The sequence below is a fragment of the Anoplopoma fimbria genome, chromosome 6, assembly GCF_027596085.1.
Source record: "Anoplopoma fimbria isolate UVic2021 breed Golden Eagle Sablefish chromosome 6, Afim_UVic_2022, whole genome shotgun sequence".
In the NCBI taxonomy this organism is placed as follows: Eukaryota; Metazoa; Chordata; class Actinopteri; order Perciformes; family Anoplopomatidae; genus Anoplopoma; species Anoplopoma fimbria.
Genome location: NC_072454.1, coordinates 7,332,572 through 7,347,073, shown reverse-complemented (window position 1 = coordinate 7,347,073; position 14,502 = coordinate 7,332,572). Strand labels below are relative to the sequence as shown.

The window sequence follows — 14,502 nt, the reverse complement described above, 5'->3', positions numbered from 1 at the left end:
ACAGAGCTGGTGGGTTCATGCGATGACAGTGGCTTAGAAACATGCAGCATCCACTTCAAAGTCTTTTTCTTAAAAGGAGCCGAGGAATGCATTTGCCGACAGTTGTCAAACTGAGCAGAAACCTTTAAGTTCAGGACATCATGTCTGCAAATTCAAAACCAAGTTCTTCACTTGTTTAATAATTGAAATCAAGTATCAAGATAAATCCATTACAGAATTTATCGGAGTAGCATCCACGTGTCGATCAAACCCTAATTCCTGAATAAACATATTTTAGGCAAGCAGCTCGCTCTGTCACGTGACCAACATTCACCTATAAAGGGTTCAGTATGCTTCATTCAAACTGGCCTGAACGACGGCTAAGAGCCTGCTTTTTTTTTTATAGACATAAAAGTCGTAAATCCCAGCCAAAGAGGTAATAATGTCAATTTTCGCAGAAAAAAAAGAAGCTTTTTGAAAGTGTATTTCAATAAAAGAGGACATCTCAATTGCTTTATGTTTTTTTTTTTATAAGCGCTTACATTTTTCCCAGTCCTCTTTTTGTGTATTTTATAAATGCATCTCATAGCTCAAATTTTTTTCACCTTAGCTTTGACGCTTTTAAGACAACAATCAATTTATCGTATATAACACTGTAACATTTTTTTGAAGGATCCCGCACTACGCTTTGGGTAAAGCAAAAAAGTTAACAAAGATGTGAACCCCCAAGGGGAAAGAATTCTTTTTTTTCTCGACCTCTTCAGAGTCGTATTCGGAACGTAACAAAAAATATTGGACGCAGCCCTCGTAAGTTAAACGTCGTAAAGGTCTGATAGGAGGGCGTTTCAGACGCTGTTTGACGATCCTACAAAGTTTGAAGCATACTGACGCCTTTAGGCTCTCCTCACACAAATATAACAGAGCAGGCAGGAGAGAGGAGACAAAGAAGAATAGATAACAAAGGACACTGTGCATTCTGTTTATGCAGCTTCCCATGCAGGTTGGCATTCTGTGCTGTACTATACGCTCATAAACATGCTTGGCTGGCCGTTAGTGCCTGAGCCATGCGGAGGGGAAGGTTGCAACGAGCACAGGCAGGCATCGACTGGGCATCAGCCGAGTACTGTGGATACAAACCAATTCAAAGGAGGTCAAACCCAAAGTGTTATGAAGGTTTTAGGCTGGGGGGGGGGTCTGTTTTTATTTGTAATGTAAAAAGGTTAAATTGTTTATGCTGCATCCACAAGTTGTGCTAATGCAGAGATGTGTAAACCGAGCTTTTGCTGGGTGGCAGCTGCGGTAGTTGGAGGGATGTCAGAGGTCATGCTGGGTGTCAGTTAAGTGGCTGTTGAGTTCCACACAGGAAATTAAATAGCCAGTCCATGTGTCATTAAAGCATCAAGACACGCAGCAGTGCTGGAAGGTCAAGAGCTCAGCTTGGCTTGTTGTTCCCATTTACATGTTTGTTTGTGTGTGTGTTTGTGTGTTATGATGCCCCGGTACAATGATGACCATTCAGTGGTGGTTCATCAGTGTGCAGGCAGCAGGCAGCAGGTGGAGGGGTTCAAGCATCCCAGGCCACATGCCAATAGCCCGAGTACAAAGTTGGCAGTGCCTGACTCCAACACCCCCACTCAAGCAGACGTACCTTCCTGTGCCATTGCGGCCGTGCTGGTGGTAGCGGCAGGGCTGGTATGCTGCCGTCCCACTATTGGACAGAGAGGGATTCAATGTGGAGGCACAGGTGGGACGAGAGCCTCACTAAAGCCTGACAGCCTTGTTTTTATTTACTGGGTTCTTTAAAGTTAGATTAACTTTTAGAGAAGAATCACAAAACATGGGTTTCCAGAAAGTGTTTGGATCAAGCGGGTATACCGAAGAAAAGATTTTCTCTGATTTTCTCTGATACCCAACTCAGATGGGAAATCTTCTCTTATTTCCTTTGACACTCATTGGTAAACATGCCTGCAGTTATGTATAAAGCATTTTAGAGGTCTGGCTCGCCTGCCTGCTTCAGTCGAGATCAATCTCGACCAGTAGAAAGTAGTTGGCTGTGATCCACTGGAGCTTCTTTACTTACATGAAAGCATATCAACACAGGGCCAATAGCATTAACGCATTAGCGTGCGAGGCCATCGTCTAGCCTACAAATTGGGTGGTCGATCAAAAAGTGAACTGTGTGTGGATCATCAAACTGCTGACAAGGAGGAAATCCAAGCCAAACCCCTGAAGTGCAAAATCAAAACTGCAGACAGAGCCGACGAGCAAAAGTGAACAAGAATATAAATGTACGGTTAAGGGTACAGTAGAAGAACAACAGCGACACGGAACATTTGGACTCAATGAGATCTCAGATCGGGAAAAAGTGAATTCCTATAAAGCGCATACATCGCTATTATTATTCCTATTAAATACAATGACAAAACAGCTTCATTTCAATATGTATCATCATCACTACAGTGACTTGAAGTCTTTGGGCACGTGAAGATTGTTGTCTCTTTATTTTGATTAGTAGCATCACTTTCAAAGCTCACCTGAAAAGTTCCTCGACACCAGCATTGTTGTGAGGATAGCTCCCTAGAAAGACACAAAAATTGACGGCATAAGGATTTATGTTGGATGGACGTATGTGTGTGTGTGTGTGTGTGTGTGTGTGTGTGTGTGTGTGTGTGTGTGTGTGTGTGTGTGTGTGTGTGTGTGTGTGTGTGTGTGTGTCCAAACTCACTTTAAGTTTCCGCCTTGCGTTGAACTTGCGCAGACACTCCACAGTCTCTTGACGGTGCATCATGGAGGCCACAGTGGAGCGTTGCTGTAGGTAGAAGAGAGACAAGAACATTATAGATTAACTTCAATGTATCACCAGATATCTGACTTCTCTCTTCTGAGTAATATTAAGGAAAACACATTGCATTTATTGAGTTTAATGGACACCTGCCAGCCAATCACAACCACACATTTCTGTGGTCATGTCATGGTAGCATGTATTACTTTCATCCAAGAGTTGTCTAAAGCTCTTGAATGGAGTTTTGATTAATTGTGAGGTAAATGAACTGAGGGCCTTAAATTTGTTTCACTCTACTCAAACTACCGATCCTGCTCGAGTTCATAATGGAGGCCTCTGTGTTTAGCAGTTCATGATATCAACACTAGTCTATTAGATTTGATGGTGCTTTCGTTTTGCAAAGCAATGCCAAAAATGAAGTGCTTAACATGTTTGACACTGTAACTCTGTGAGGCAGGAACATCTACACCAGTATATGAAAAGGAAAAGATTTCTTCTGAAGACGAAGGGTGTGACTTACGCAGACCCAGGGATGCTTGATGGCCTGGTCGGCAGTGATCCTTTTGGCAGGGTTAATCGTTAACATCTGATTGATCAGATTCTTGGCCTCGGGGGTCACTGTGTCCCACTCTGGAGAGGGAAACTGAAAGAGAGATATCAAAGAGGAAGCAGTGTTAAGAAGGTATATCACTGTTCTTGTGCTTTCATTGAACATTTTATCCTTGTTTCAGTCACTTGCCAATATTTTTTTCTTTGACATTAAATTAGATTCAACATTCAGACTTAATCCAATGTGATCCAATCGAACGATGGTCTCTAGATGTCCTTATTGTCGGTTTATAGCACACACGTTTTCATTTGTTTTCTTTTATAGCATGCATACTATGTGAAATCGCACTGGAATGAGGCAAAAATGTAAACACGTTCATCGATTCTATTTTGTGAAGTCAATGATTGGAGCCCTTAACAGGTGGAATTTCCAAAACCATTAACACCTGTCACTCTCATCGCTCCATTCAAGTAGCATAAAGTGTCACAAAACATGATTACTACTAAATATCAAAGCAAATAGTCAAGAGACATTCACTTCAAACATTAAGGTATCAGTTGTCAATTACTGACAAAAAAGAAAGACAAATTAGATTTAAGGCATCTACATGACACTGAAGAAGTGCACATTATTACAAATGCTTGTCACAGTCACTTCAATGCTGCTCATATTATTCACATTCATTAGATGTGGTTGCTTCCAATTATGGAAATGAATACGGGTAATAAATTCCTATCTCCCAGAGGACTACGACAAGATCTGATAAATAAGCCTATCGCTCTCTCATAGTGTATCACTTTTTTTCTGCAGCCAGATGAAAATCACGCAAGTAGCAAGCAATTAAAAAACTAAAATTTAATTTCTACATGACGACAGAAGTGTGATATTTGATGAGACTTGAACTGAAGGTGTCCTGTAGGTCTCATCTCGAGGCTTTGCACTTGTTTTCCCATTCAGAATAATTATGATTAAGATTATGTTTTGGAATTCAGGTTTAATGAACGCAGATGGAGCTCTCTAACAGACTCAAAGAACCTTAGCTCTCCTCTTCAAGGATCCATTTACAAAATTGCAAAAATGGGCTTCATAAAAGAAGGGCATTCATTCAAGTTGCACTAATCAATATTTTTTAATTATTTATGGATGAAATCATTACTGTAACTTATCAAAGAGAAGCCTTCATCTTAGTGGCAGAGGGAACTGGAGCCTTTGAACAATTTTGCCCTGTTACCAAATTAATGCAAACTCAAAACTTCTCCTTATTTACCTGTTGCCATGACGAAAAACAGTATAATGTACATTTTCACAGCACTAAAAGTACTCACATCATATGCCCCGGCCTTGATTTGTTGGTACAGTTTGTGTTGGTCCTCGTCCCAGAAGGGAGGGTAGCCCACCAACAGGATGTACAGGATCACACCTGACACACACACAAAGTCCATATGTTTATATACTTATACTAAAAACATGTAAAATGCATAATCATACTAATGAGTATTTGTGAGGATATGAATCGAGAAGAATAGAAACAGACAGAAAGTAGACTAACTGACCACATGCCCATATATCCACTGGCTTGCCGTACGGGTCCTTTCTCAACACCTCTGGGGACAGATACCCGGGAGTTCCTGCAAAACCTGCGAAAATACAAATACACTAATGTGACATCGGTCTATGAAAATGCAACGCCATAATGACATACAGTATTCTTTCTGAGGAACTTGCATGATTTGAGCAAGATTATGGTTCATAAGCCTTTTTGATCTTTGTATCAAGCGTGTGTTTGGGAAAAACAAATGAGAACAATGACATTAGGTCAACATGCCTCATCTTCCTCTTGTTGCATCTTTTTATTATTTATATCTAAATAAAAAATACAGTACCATGTTCTATCTATTGCTGTTTTGAATGTTTAACTAATATTAACAATAATACCTTAATATAACTACAAACACCACAAAGCATACATTTTACAGGACTGTCCTCAACAAACAAACGCGTTTTTGAGAGTTCCTTAAATAAATGTGTCCCAATTTTAAATTCTGATTATTTATTACTTTTTCTTGAATGTATTGTCTTATTGATTTATTTATCTTGTACAGTAACACAAATATAGCAAATTATTATCATACTGTGAAACTAACTAAAGCTTGCAACAAATTTAACACTTCCTTATTTTCTCAAGCAGTGATGATGATTTTCTTGGTAAAGCAAACACTACTGCTGAAAGTGAATAATGTGAATAATCACAGATAATAAAGTTACAAATTCAAGTTGTTGTTGGAGTGTTATTTCTTACCAAACCATGCCTGTTGGTCCCCCTGCACCTCGATGGCAAGACCGAAGTCTGCGAGCTTCACCGCGGCTCCCTTCATCTTACTGGCCAGGAGAAGGTTCTCTGGCTGCGACACACAGAGATAAACACTTCTTTAGGCTGCAGCTGGGGATTGTTTTAAATATATCTTTGTCAGTTAGTTTGTCTGTAAAATGTCAAACATACAGACAAAATCAATCCCAAGTTAATTTAAATTCTTCAGCCAAACACTTAAAAAAACAAAACCCAAAAGGTCTTCATTATTCAGTGAAATTCAGAATGACAAGTAATTTAATAACAACAAGTTGTTATTGGACAAACTCTGTTTTGCATAAGATTGTTTTTTTTTTTGTTGCAAAAATAGGGACAATAAAATAATTATATTAAGGGATAAAAGAAAGAAGCATGTACCCCCCTTCAGGAAATGTCCCATGTGTCCGCATGACTGGATGAGCTTCAGGAGCTCAATGACATCTACAGTAGTAATGAGGCATGATTTGGTCAAGCAGGCCACAAAGGCTTCGCCCAAAGGAAAGACCTTTTCAGTCAGCTGTCACTGAATTTGACACAGCGTTTTTGACACCGTCCTTCTGATCACACAATCCTGCAAAGGACATTTTTACTGTTATTTCTTAGCTACTTCCTCACTTTCCTCTCTTTATATCATGTCTATACCAAGTGAGAGGAAGCAGTAATTGAGGAAATCTAATTTGACACAAGGTCAGTTACCGATATTAGCTGCACTGCACAGCCGATTTACCTGTTTTAGGTCCAAATATGGTAACTTCCTTTCACTGGTTGCAAAAAGTAAAGATGGCGGCGGCCAAAATGCCAAACTCAAGGCTTCAAATCGGAAATCCACAAACAAATGAGTGACAAATAGGTCCAGTTCTTGTATACAGTCTATGCTATCGAGGGATGATGTGCAAGATGAGGATCACGTGACTTGCCAGCTTCTCCTCCGTTATCTATTACGTCTTACAGTATAAATATTAGCCTAGTGAGAAGGGCTACCCCAAAGTAGCTTACGGATGGCCTTGACTGTCGCCTCCTAAGAGTGTCTCATTGAGAGTATCCTGCATTGATTCCTTAGACCTTGGACCTTGTTCGTCCACCAGCTCTTCCTCCCTAATTTCAATATTTACTTTTCCATCACAATGCAGACAGAATCCAGACAGCATAAGTCTCCAGGTGGACACACCAGGTGTAAATGGGGTGTATGTGGAAAACAGATGGTTTTCTTTAACAATGTGGCGACCCTTTCTTCTAGAGTACAAGTCCCAACTGGTAGGCCTGATGTGCGTGGGTGTGTATTGAGTTGTGTGTCTCGCGGGCAAAAGTCTGAGCAGTGGTTAGTCGTCCTCATCGCCTCAAATGCTGACAGAGAGACGGATGTCTGACACTGCCTTTGTGCTCATAGGCTGTTTCTTCTCATCCGTCAGTCTCTCTCTCTCTCTCTCTCCATCTAATTATCGATGTATCCATCCTTCCCCTCTATCATCCCTCCCCTATATCATCCCTCCCTTCTATCATCCCTCCCCTCAATGGTGGCAGAGCTCAAACAATAGGAAAGAGAGAGGAAAAAAAGGGGAGATCTGCACAGGGACAGAGAGCTGGAGAGAAAGCAAGAGACGAAAAGAGAGAGAGAGACAGATAGAGACAGATAGATGGGAGGTGGCATAATGAGTCCCTCCGCTGGCGCTGCAGCAGCCGGGTGACCTCACCCTACAGTTACCATGGCAACTCAGCCCTGCCACCAGCCAACAGCGCTCAACTCCTTTCTCTCTAATTCTTGTTCCCCCCCCCCCCCCGAGCGAGTGGCCCTCCCAAGATGACAGGGAGGCAAAAGTATGATGCGTGCGTGTGTGAGGTCACACCTCTCCATGGCACACGTTGCTGGTATTATTAGTGATTTTATGGCTCCAATACAGATGTGACTTTTGGCAGCTTTAGCCCGAGGAAGTTCATGAAAAATCAGACGGTGCTTTCTTTTTAGATGTCAGATGATTGGAGGGTTTGTTTGAGAACTTAAAGCCCTAAGCAGCAACAATTGTTTTCACAACATTGTCAAGATCATTTATAAAGTTGCATTGGCTAACATGTTAGCAAATAGTTGACTTTTTACACATCCAGCAGATACAGAGCAACATTAGCATTAATTGAAGTCAAAATTCTCTCTCATTATTTCAGGTTTAAACAATTGGAAAATCAACTTATTCCACTCTGTCTCAGAGTTTTGATAGAAGTTTTGTAACACCCTGATCAGAGACTTCATTAAAGCTATCATGGAAATGATGCACTTTCTGTAAGTCAATTTAGGAAAAACTATTTGCCTAATGAATGCAATATAATGTTATGTATCATAATATTTAAACTGAGTAAAATATATGATTAGATCTATAAATATATATTAATGTAATCCAAGACTTTATGTTCTTATGCTGCTTTATTTAATAAAATGGAAATATTCCCAATGTCTTTTGCATAGTTTTAGACAAGTTTTTTCCCCAAATTCAGCCTGGCATATTCAGCATTTTTGGAAACACTGGGATCCCGATGAAAATTTACAATTTTGTTGGGTTGGAACAATATTTGGCTGCCCAGAATGATGCATCACTGATGCAGTTCGAATACATGCAAAGAGAGATGTACATTAACAATGAATGCACCGATAATTCATTTCTGTCCTCTGTCATCATCATCTATCATCATTATCGTCATTATAAAACCCTTCGCTCTCCAAGTTCATTTGATTGTGAGATCCACATGCAAGCTAAAAATCAATGAAAAGCAATACAAGTCCATTTGCCCCACTCACACACTAAACCAAATTGTTTATTTTTCTAATTACGTTTGTCCTACTTAACCCAGAGTAATGGTTTCATTTTGCACTGTCACATAAAAGTAATAGACCAGATTGTTAAGTAAACTAATAAAGTTTAGGACTCTGAACTGGCAATAAAGGAAATGTGGTGTAATTATCCAGGTGTTTCATTCTCAGCTCCCTTCAATGTCCTCATTTAGCGTATTATCAAAATCAAATCACACAGCTGAGGAGGTCACAGTGCTGTTGGTTTCTGTTTGGGGTGAATAGTCTCACTGCGAGGGGAAATCGTCACTGGCCGTCATCTCATTCACCGACCAGCTATTAATAGCAGCTGGTCTGCTTTCGTCACTCCTCAGCAGCGCAGGAGGAGGGGGGGGATAGGGAGAGGGGACGAGAGTAGAAGTAGTGGATAGAGGGGGGATAGAGGGGAGAGGTAAGAGACGTAGAGGAAGATAGGAACAGAGAAATCAGGTGAAAAGAGGGATGGATGACGCAAAGTTGTTGTTAACGTCACGCTTTGACGTCTGTGAGAGTGTGTGCATGTGTGTGTGTTTAGACCAGTTGTGAATCCACACAAATGCCTTTATTCACAACGTGTTACAACTGCGCAATAACTCGATACTAGTTTTAAAATGCCGGTACATGATAACTCACCTTGAGGTCCCTGTGCACAATGTCATGCTGGTGGATGTGACTGACGCTCTCCAGGATTTGATTGATGCAGTGGCTGTAGGAGACAGAGAAGGATTAGAAAACAGAGGAGAGACACATCTGTTTAGCCACAACAGCTGGATGACAAGAGACTGAGAGGAGACTGAGGGAGGAGAAGAAAAAACGTTGAGTGAGGTTATTCAAGTATTTGACCTTAACACAATGTCATTGGTCCTTTGTGTACAGTTTGAATAGTGAACGTGTTATTTTTTAGTAGATGTTATACACCATCAAAGGCAAAAGCAATAAAGAGACTTCCTGAAATCCAAGTTCAACTTTTCCGAGCAATGTCAAAAACAACTGAGGGGTTATGTACTGGAAAGAAAGAGACATGCTGACACAGGCCAAGGAAAGAAGGAGAAGATAAGAAAGGACAAAGACAGATGACAAATCAACAACTACGTTGGCTGTCTGACCATTTCTGTAACTTTCCAAAGCAGACAATCCGACACTCACACCCACTTCACGCCTCTATTGGCGCGGTGTGTGGAGGTGAGAAAGTAAGCAGGTTTTGAACTTCTCTCTCTCTCTCGAGCTCTCTTGTTTGTAATTTTTTACACAACCACATCCGTCACATTTCACATGAACAACAGAGTACAACACAACAAATGTCTAAAAATATACATTGTTGTTCCCCAATTTAAACGTTAACGTATCTCCCCCTTCTCTTTTTTGCTTTTCTATCGTATGGCCGTTCTGAATTTTATCTATCTACACTTTTTATCATACATCGTGGTCGGAAAACACAACCCTAATGCTCTTTTTGCTGAATGGGAGCAAATCCCTGGAACCAGTTGCCTGTTTCACCAAATGTTCAACATGCCAGCTGTGACTTGCAACATGAGATCATTTCCTCTCGATCATTGCGACATGCTCCACTAATAAAAACAACAGGTATATTTTTGACTCATGCATGACCTTGCAAGAGTCCTGTACGACTCGCAAATGTACCTGCAATTTGCGCAACGTCACACTGACACCATTTGCCAACCGCTTGTTGTCGCACAAGAGGACAAGAGGTGCATGTGGGAGAAAGGTTTGGTGCATTTTTATGTGAATGGATGTGTGGAACGGGCAGTGTGTGTGAGCATTTTGTTCTGTTTTGTCGGGGGGGGTTCTTATGTAAGCTTGTCCTAAGCTTACATATCAGCAATTTTGCTAGTCTCAAGCGCAGTTAAAAAAAGACTCTTCTATTTAATATTAAATTGAACTTGACATTGTTTACGGTGAAGTCAGGGTCAGGAGAGTGCACAGAGACGGATTTAGTGAGAGTGGTGTTGTCTCCATGTGGGACAGATTTAAAAGAAAAGCTCCTGACGTTGTGCCTAAATCTAGATTCCATGTTTTATTCTCCTCCCTGTTCCTGCAGCTGCAGTGTCCGTCACGCTACCTCGCTGCTGTCCTTCCTCACATTTCATCTTTTGCCCTGTCTCCATTACTCATACCTCATATCTCTTCCGCCTTTCCTTGACATTTCCTTTCATTTTGTTGGTACTTGGTGCAGGTTTACCTGTACAGATGAATATCAGAAAGGAACTAATCCTGAATGTGTGTGTCCAATCGTCTAGACAACCAAGAGTTAGAGCCTGATAGCCTACACTAGTATTTACATTACTGAATATTTGTCACTATTAGCTACATCTGGGTGATAATACAATATGATAATTTATCGTCCTTCAATAGAACCATATCGTGATGGAATATACAGTATATCGAGATATGGTGATGCACAATTACGTCGTCTAAATGAACAAAAAAAGTATAGACTAACTCAAAATTCAATCTAATCCTTTGCACAAAAGAGAGAATAGTCAGTATTCTTCATTGGACTTTAACTTGTGGTAATTTCACATAGACTACATATTGACTTACAAGAAAACACAGTATATCGTGATGGATATATATATATATCTCGATATGGAGATTTGAATATATATATTTATATATATATTTGGATAAAAGATCACGGTCAAATCGCCCATCACCGAGGTAGCATCTGCTCAGCTGATCAGCTGTTATTGACATGTGGGCTTCAATCAGTAAAGGCTTTAGTAAAGAGACACACAGGCCAAATCCCTCAATATGATAAAGCATTGGCCTGTTATGCACCTGTATACAAAAAGTAGACCCTTTATTGAAGATTATTTGATAATAACATTTACAAATTTCTGCCTGACATCACTACAGGCTGCACTTTGGACGAGGAAGATCGTACACCACCTGAACAACACCTTTAAACCTGGCGCTAGCTCACAGATTGAGAGACATGTATCATTACGTCAGTCATGAGACCTGAGTGGAATTGGCTTCCCAAAGATATCAGTTTGCTATTAACAAGTACGGACAAGAAAGTCTTTTGCATTCTTGGCTGAAGATGCTCGAACATGACGTTGATGTTGGGAAATTTGATTGACAGTGTGTTGACAGAGTTTTATGTTTGGACATAAGGCTTTTATTTGATCATGTAGAGTTAATGTTAAGTAATTGTATCTTGATGATCAACACTATTAACTTAATGCCACATGTCAGACAGAAATCTGCCGGAGCATTAGATGAAGTTGAGTCTGCACAAACACGCAGGTGATGTGCTGCCGTGCAAAACACGACTGCAACTTCTGATAACAGGCCAAAAATAATGCTTCAAAACTTAAGGGACAGCTTTGTCATTACTTATTAATGGAATTAAATGTAAAAGCCCTGAGTCACACGGTCAAAAATAAACCTCAGAGAAGTGCCATAAACCGCAAGCACTGCTTCTTCTACTAAAGCACAAAGGACAACACAGATTCAAATGTAAAAAAAACATTTTGTACTTTTACCCAACTACTTTTGCAGCCTGAAATTCTACTGTGGCAGCCAACAAAAACGTACTAAGCATGAAAGATGATCAGTGAAACAAAACATGACATGTTGACATGTTATCATGATGACATAGTGTACCTGGCATCTGCCTCGCTGTAATACTCTCGAGCAACGATGTCCTCAAACAGCTCTCCTCCAGTGACACTGCAGACAAACAAAACAAAGATTTGATTGTTTCTCTTATCTTTTTGAGGAAGGACATTGATTTATGTTGATGTTAGTGGTGACAAGGCCTCATAGATCCATCATGCTCTGTGTTAATGTGTATCATGTGCTCTAACTGGTGATTTAAGAGGCCACTTGACTGGTTGCTGATAATAGCAGCCTCTACAAGACTTGCACGTCTGGTTGCTGATAATAGCAGCCTCTACAAGACTTGCAAGTCTGGTTGTTAATTTGTACCTCAGATATAAAAGTGATGGACTGTTTCACCAAATTGCAATAAACCAGAGCTTGACCTGAAAGCACTATGTTCTTTAACCTGAACAATTATATACTGAATTCTACCCAACACAATCTAATACAGTTAAATCACATGTTTAATGGATGAAACATGCTTTACAAATATAAATGTCCAGCAAGGTGGCTGTATAAGAAACTTCCTACTTAAATCATTTCTATGTTTTCTGTAAATACACATATGAGTTGGGTCATACTGCTGTTTGCTATCGCTATTTGTTTTCATGGGAAAGTTTTAATATTTCCAGAAATAGTGGTAGAAATACAGCACTATTACACGACAGGATGTGAAAAGGTTTTCTCTTACATTTTTCCTGAAGCAACTTAAGAGTATAAACATAGAAGCTTTACTCAACTGTTCCTGGCAGCCAAGCGGAATAGTTAAAATACTTTACTGCCGTGAATAGTGAAAATAAAAATGTCAACTTATTTGCTGCTTGGGTGGAGCAATTCATCCTGGAGCAATATTCCACCTTCAACTTGTGAGGCCTGTGTGTGTGTGTGTGTGTGTGTGTGTGTGTGTGTGTGTGTGTGTGTGTGTGTGTGTGTGTGTGTGTGTGTGTGTGTGTGTGTGTGTGTGTGTGTGTGTGTGTGTGTGATTTACTTACAGGTCAAAAACAAGGTAATGGAATCCTTCCTCTGAGATGCTGTCATGGAGTCGTACTAGTGAGGGCGAAAGACAGAGAGACTTTAATTAGAAATCTATTTGTTAGGTTAAGACGACCATCACCTTTGATGAATCTTCTCTGTGTGTGTGTGAGTGTGTGGTTTAAATCCAGTGTTGGGCAGTAATGCATTACAGTAATGTGATTACTTGTTTCAGTAATGAGTGGTGTTTGGGATTACACTTTGAAATTCAGTAATCACATTACAGTACATAATCCCAGTAACACTTTGTTACTTTGGCCAACACTGCTTATTAAACAACCAGTTATCATATTAAATCATTAAAGTATATTTTAGAGAAAAAAAGTGCAAAATTGGCATATATATCATTTATGAATCCCCAAGACCTGCAAAGTAAATAACATATAATAACGATCAGAGTGTTTTTTCACAGGACAGAAAAGGCAAAGGGCTGTTTACCTTGATGACGGGTTGGAGGTTTTGTCATATCGTCTTATGTTTGGTCTAATTTAATTAATGTAAGCCTGTAAATTGTACAGCATTATAGTTTAACCATTTGTTGAATAATGACTCAGGTGCATCTTAATTAATGATTCAAATGTTTCACTTACTTTACTTAGGCTATGCTGCTGCAAAAAGCCTGTGTCAGCTGTTTAAATGCAGCTTTTTAAATCGAGGAAAAACCTTCATTTTGTAAGCCTTAATGGTTACTTGTGGCAGACGATCAATGCATCATTGATCTTTGGCCAGTGGGAGCAAAGCACAAGAACCACTCTCTTCTCACAAGTCAGCGCAATATTATTATGGTATGTTCGCAATCATAACAAACACCCAGAAGGTCAAGTGATACACGGTCCTTTCCCTGATCTGAAATTATCCACTCCAGGCCTCGACAGCAGGTTTCTAAGGCCTGAGTGCCACCTGGCTTGTTGGCAACCAGGAATCAGCTTTTGGATGATGAGGTTGACAGAATGTTTGCCATATTTTAATCATCTATAATTAATGTGATACTGGTAATTTCATTTTAGGTTTTCTCTCTGTTACAGAATCACAGAAGCAGGCGGTAAACATCGATGTACACGGAGGGGTGAAAGCTTCTTTTTTTCTTCACACAGGAGGAGCTGCTGCCAACAAAGACGACTTTAACCATTAGCTGGTTTTTTTTTTACCGGCAGCTCTCGAGTCACCTCAAAGGTAGATTCAAATCCTGGGTGAAGGCACTCGAGAGCTTTAAATTAGGCCTGAAAATGTTGGATATTACCCTCTTCTTGCTTCTCACATTTAGAGAAAAGAAAACTTGACATGCCCTCCCCTTGAGAATAAGATAAGAAAAGAGCAGCTGAGGGAGGAAAAGAAAGGCAGAATAGGACGATGACGATGCAGGAGTCAGG

The 14,502-nt window shown here is 40.1% G+C and overlaps 1 protein-coding gene across 6 annotated transcripts in view; it reads right to left on the bottom strand.

The window, feature by feature from the left end:
* The window catches only part of camk2g2 (calcium/calmodulin-dependent protein kinase (CaM kinase) II gamma 2), a 59,782-nt gene that overhangs the window by 19,884 nt on the left and 25,396 nt on the right, over positions 1-14,502 (bottom strand). For all 6 annotated transcript variants that reach the window (XM_054600307.1, XM_054600302.1, XM_054600301.1 and 3 more), the window contains exons 4-12: positions 13,093-13,147; positions 12,104-12,169; positions 9,107-9,179; positions 5,611-5,713; positions 4,865-4,948; positions 4,637-4,731; positions 3,282-3,404; positions 2,705-2,788; positions 2,514-2,556 (exon numbers count right to left, since the gene is read on the bottom strand). In XM_054600307.1, the coding sequence (XP_054456282.1) occupies positions 2,514-2,556; positions 2,705-2,788; positions 3,282-3,404; positions 4,637-4,731; positions 4,865-4,948; positions 5,611-5,713; positions 9,107-9,179; positions 12,104-12,169; positions 13,093-13,147 (726 nt within the window). The remainder of the gene's footprint in view (positions 1-2,513; positions 2,557-2,704; positions 2,789-3,281; positions 3,405-4,636; positions 4,732-4,864; positions 4,949-5,610; positions 5,714-9,106; positions 9,180-12,103; positions 12,170-13,092; positions 13,148-14,502) is intronic.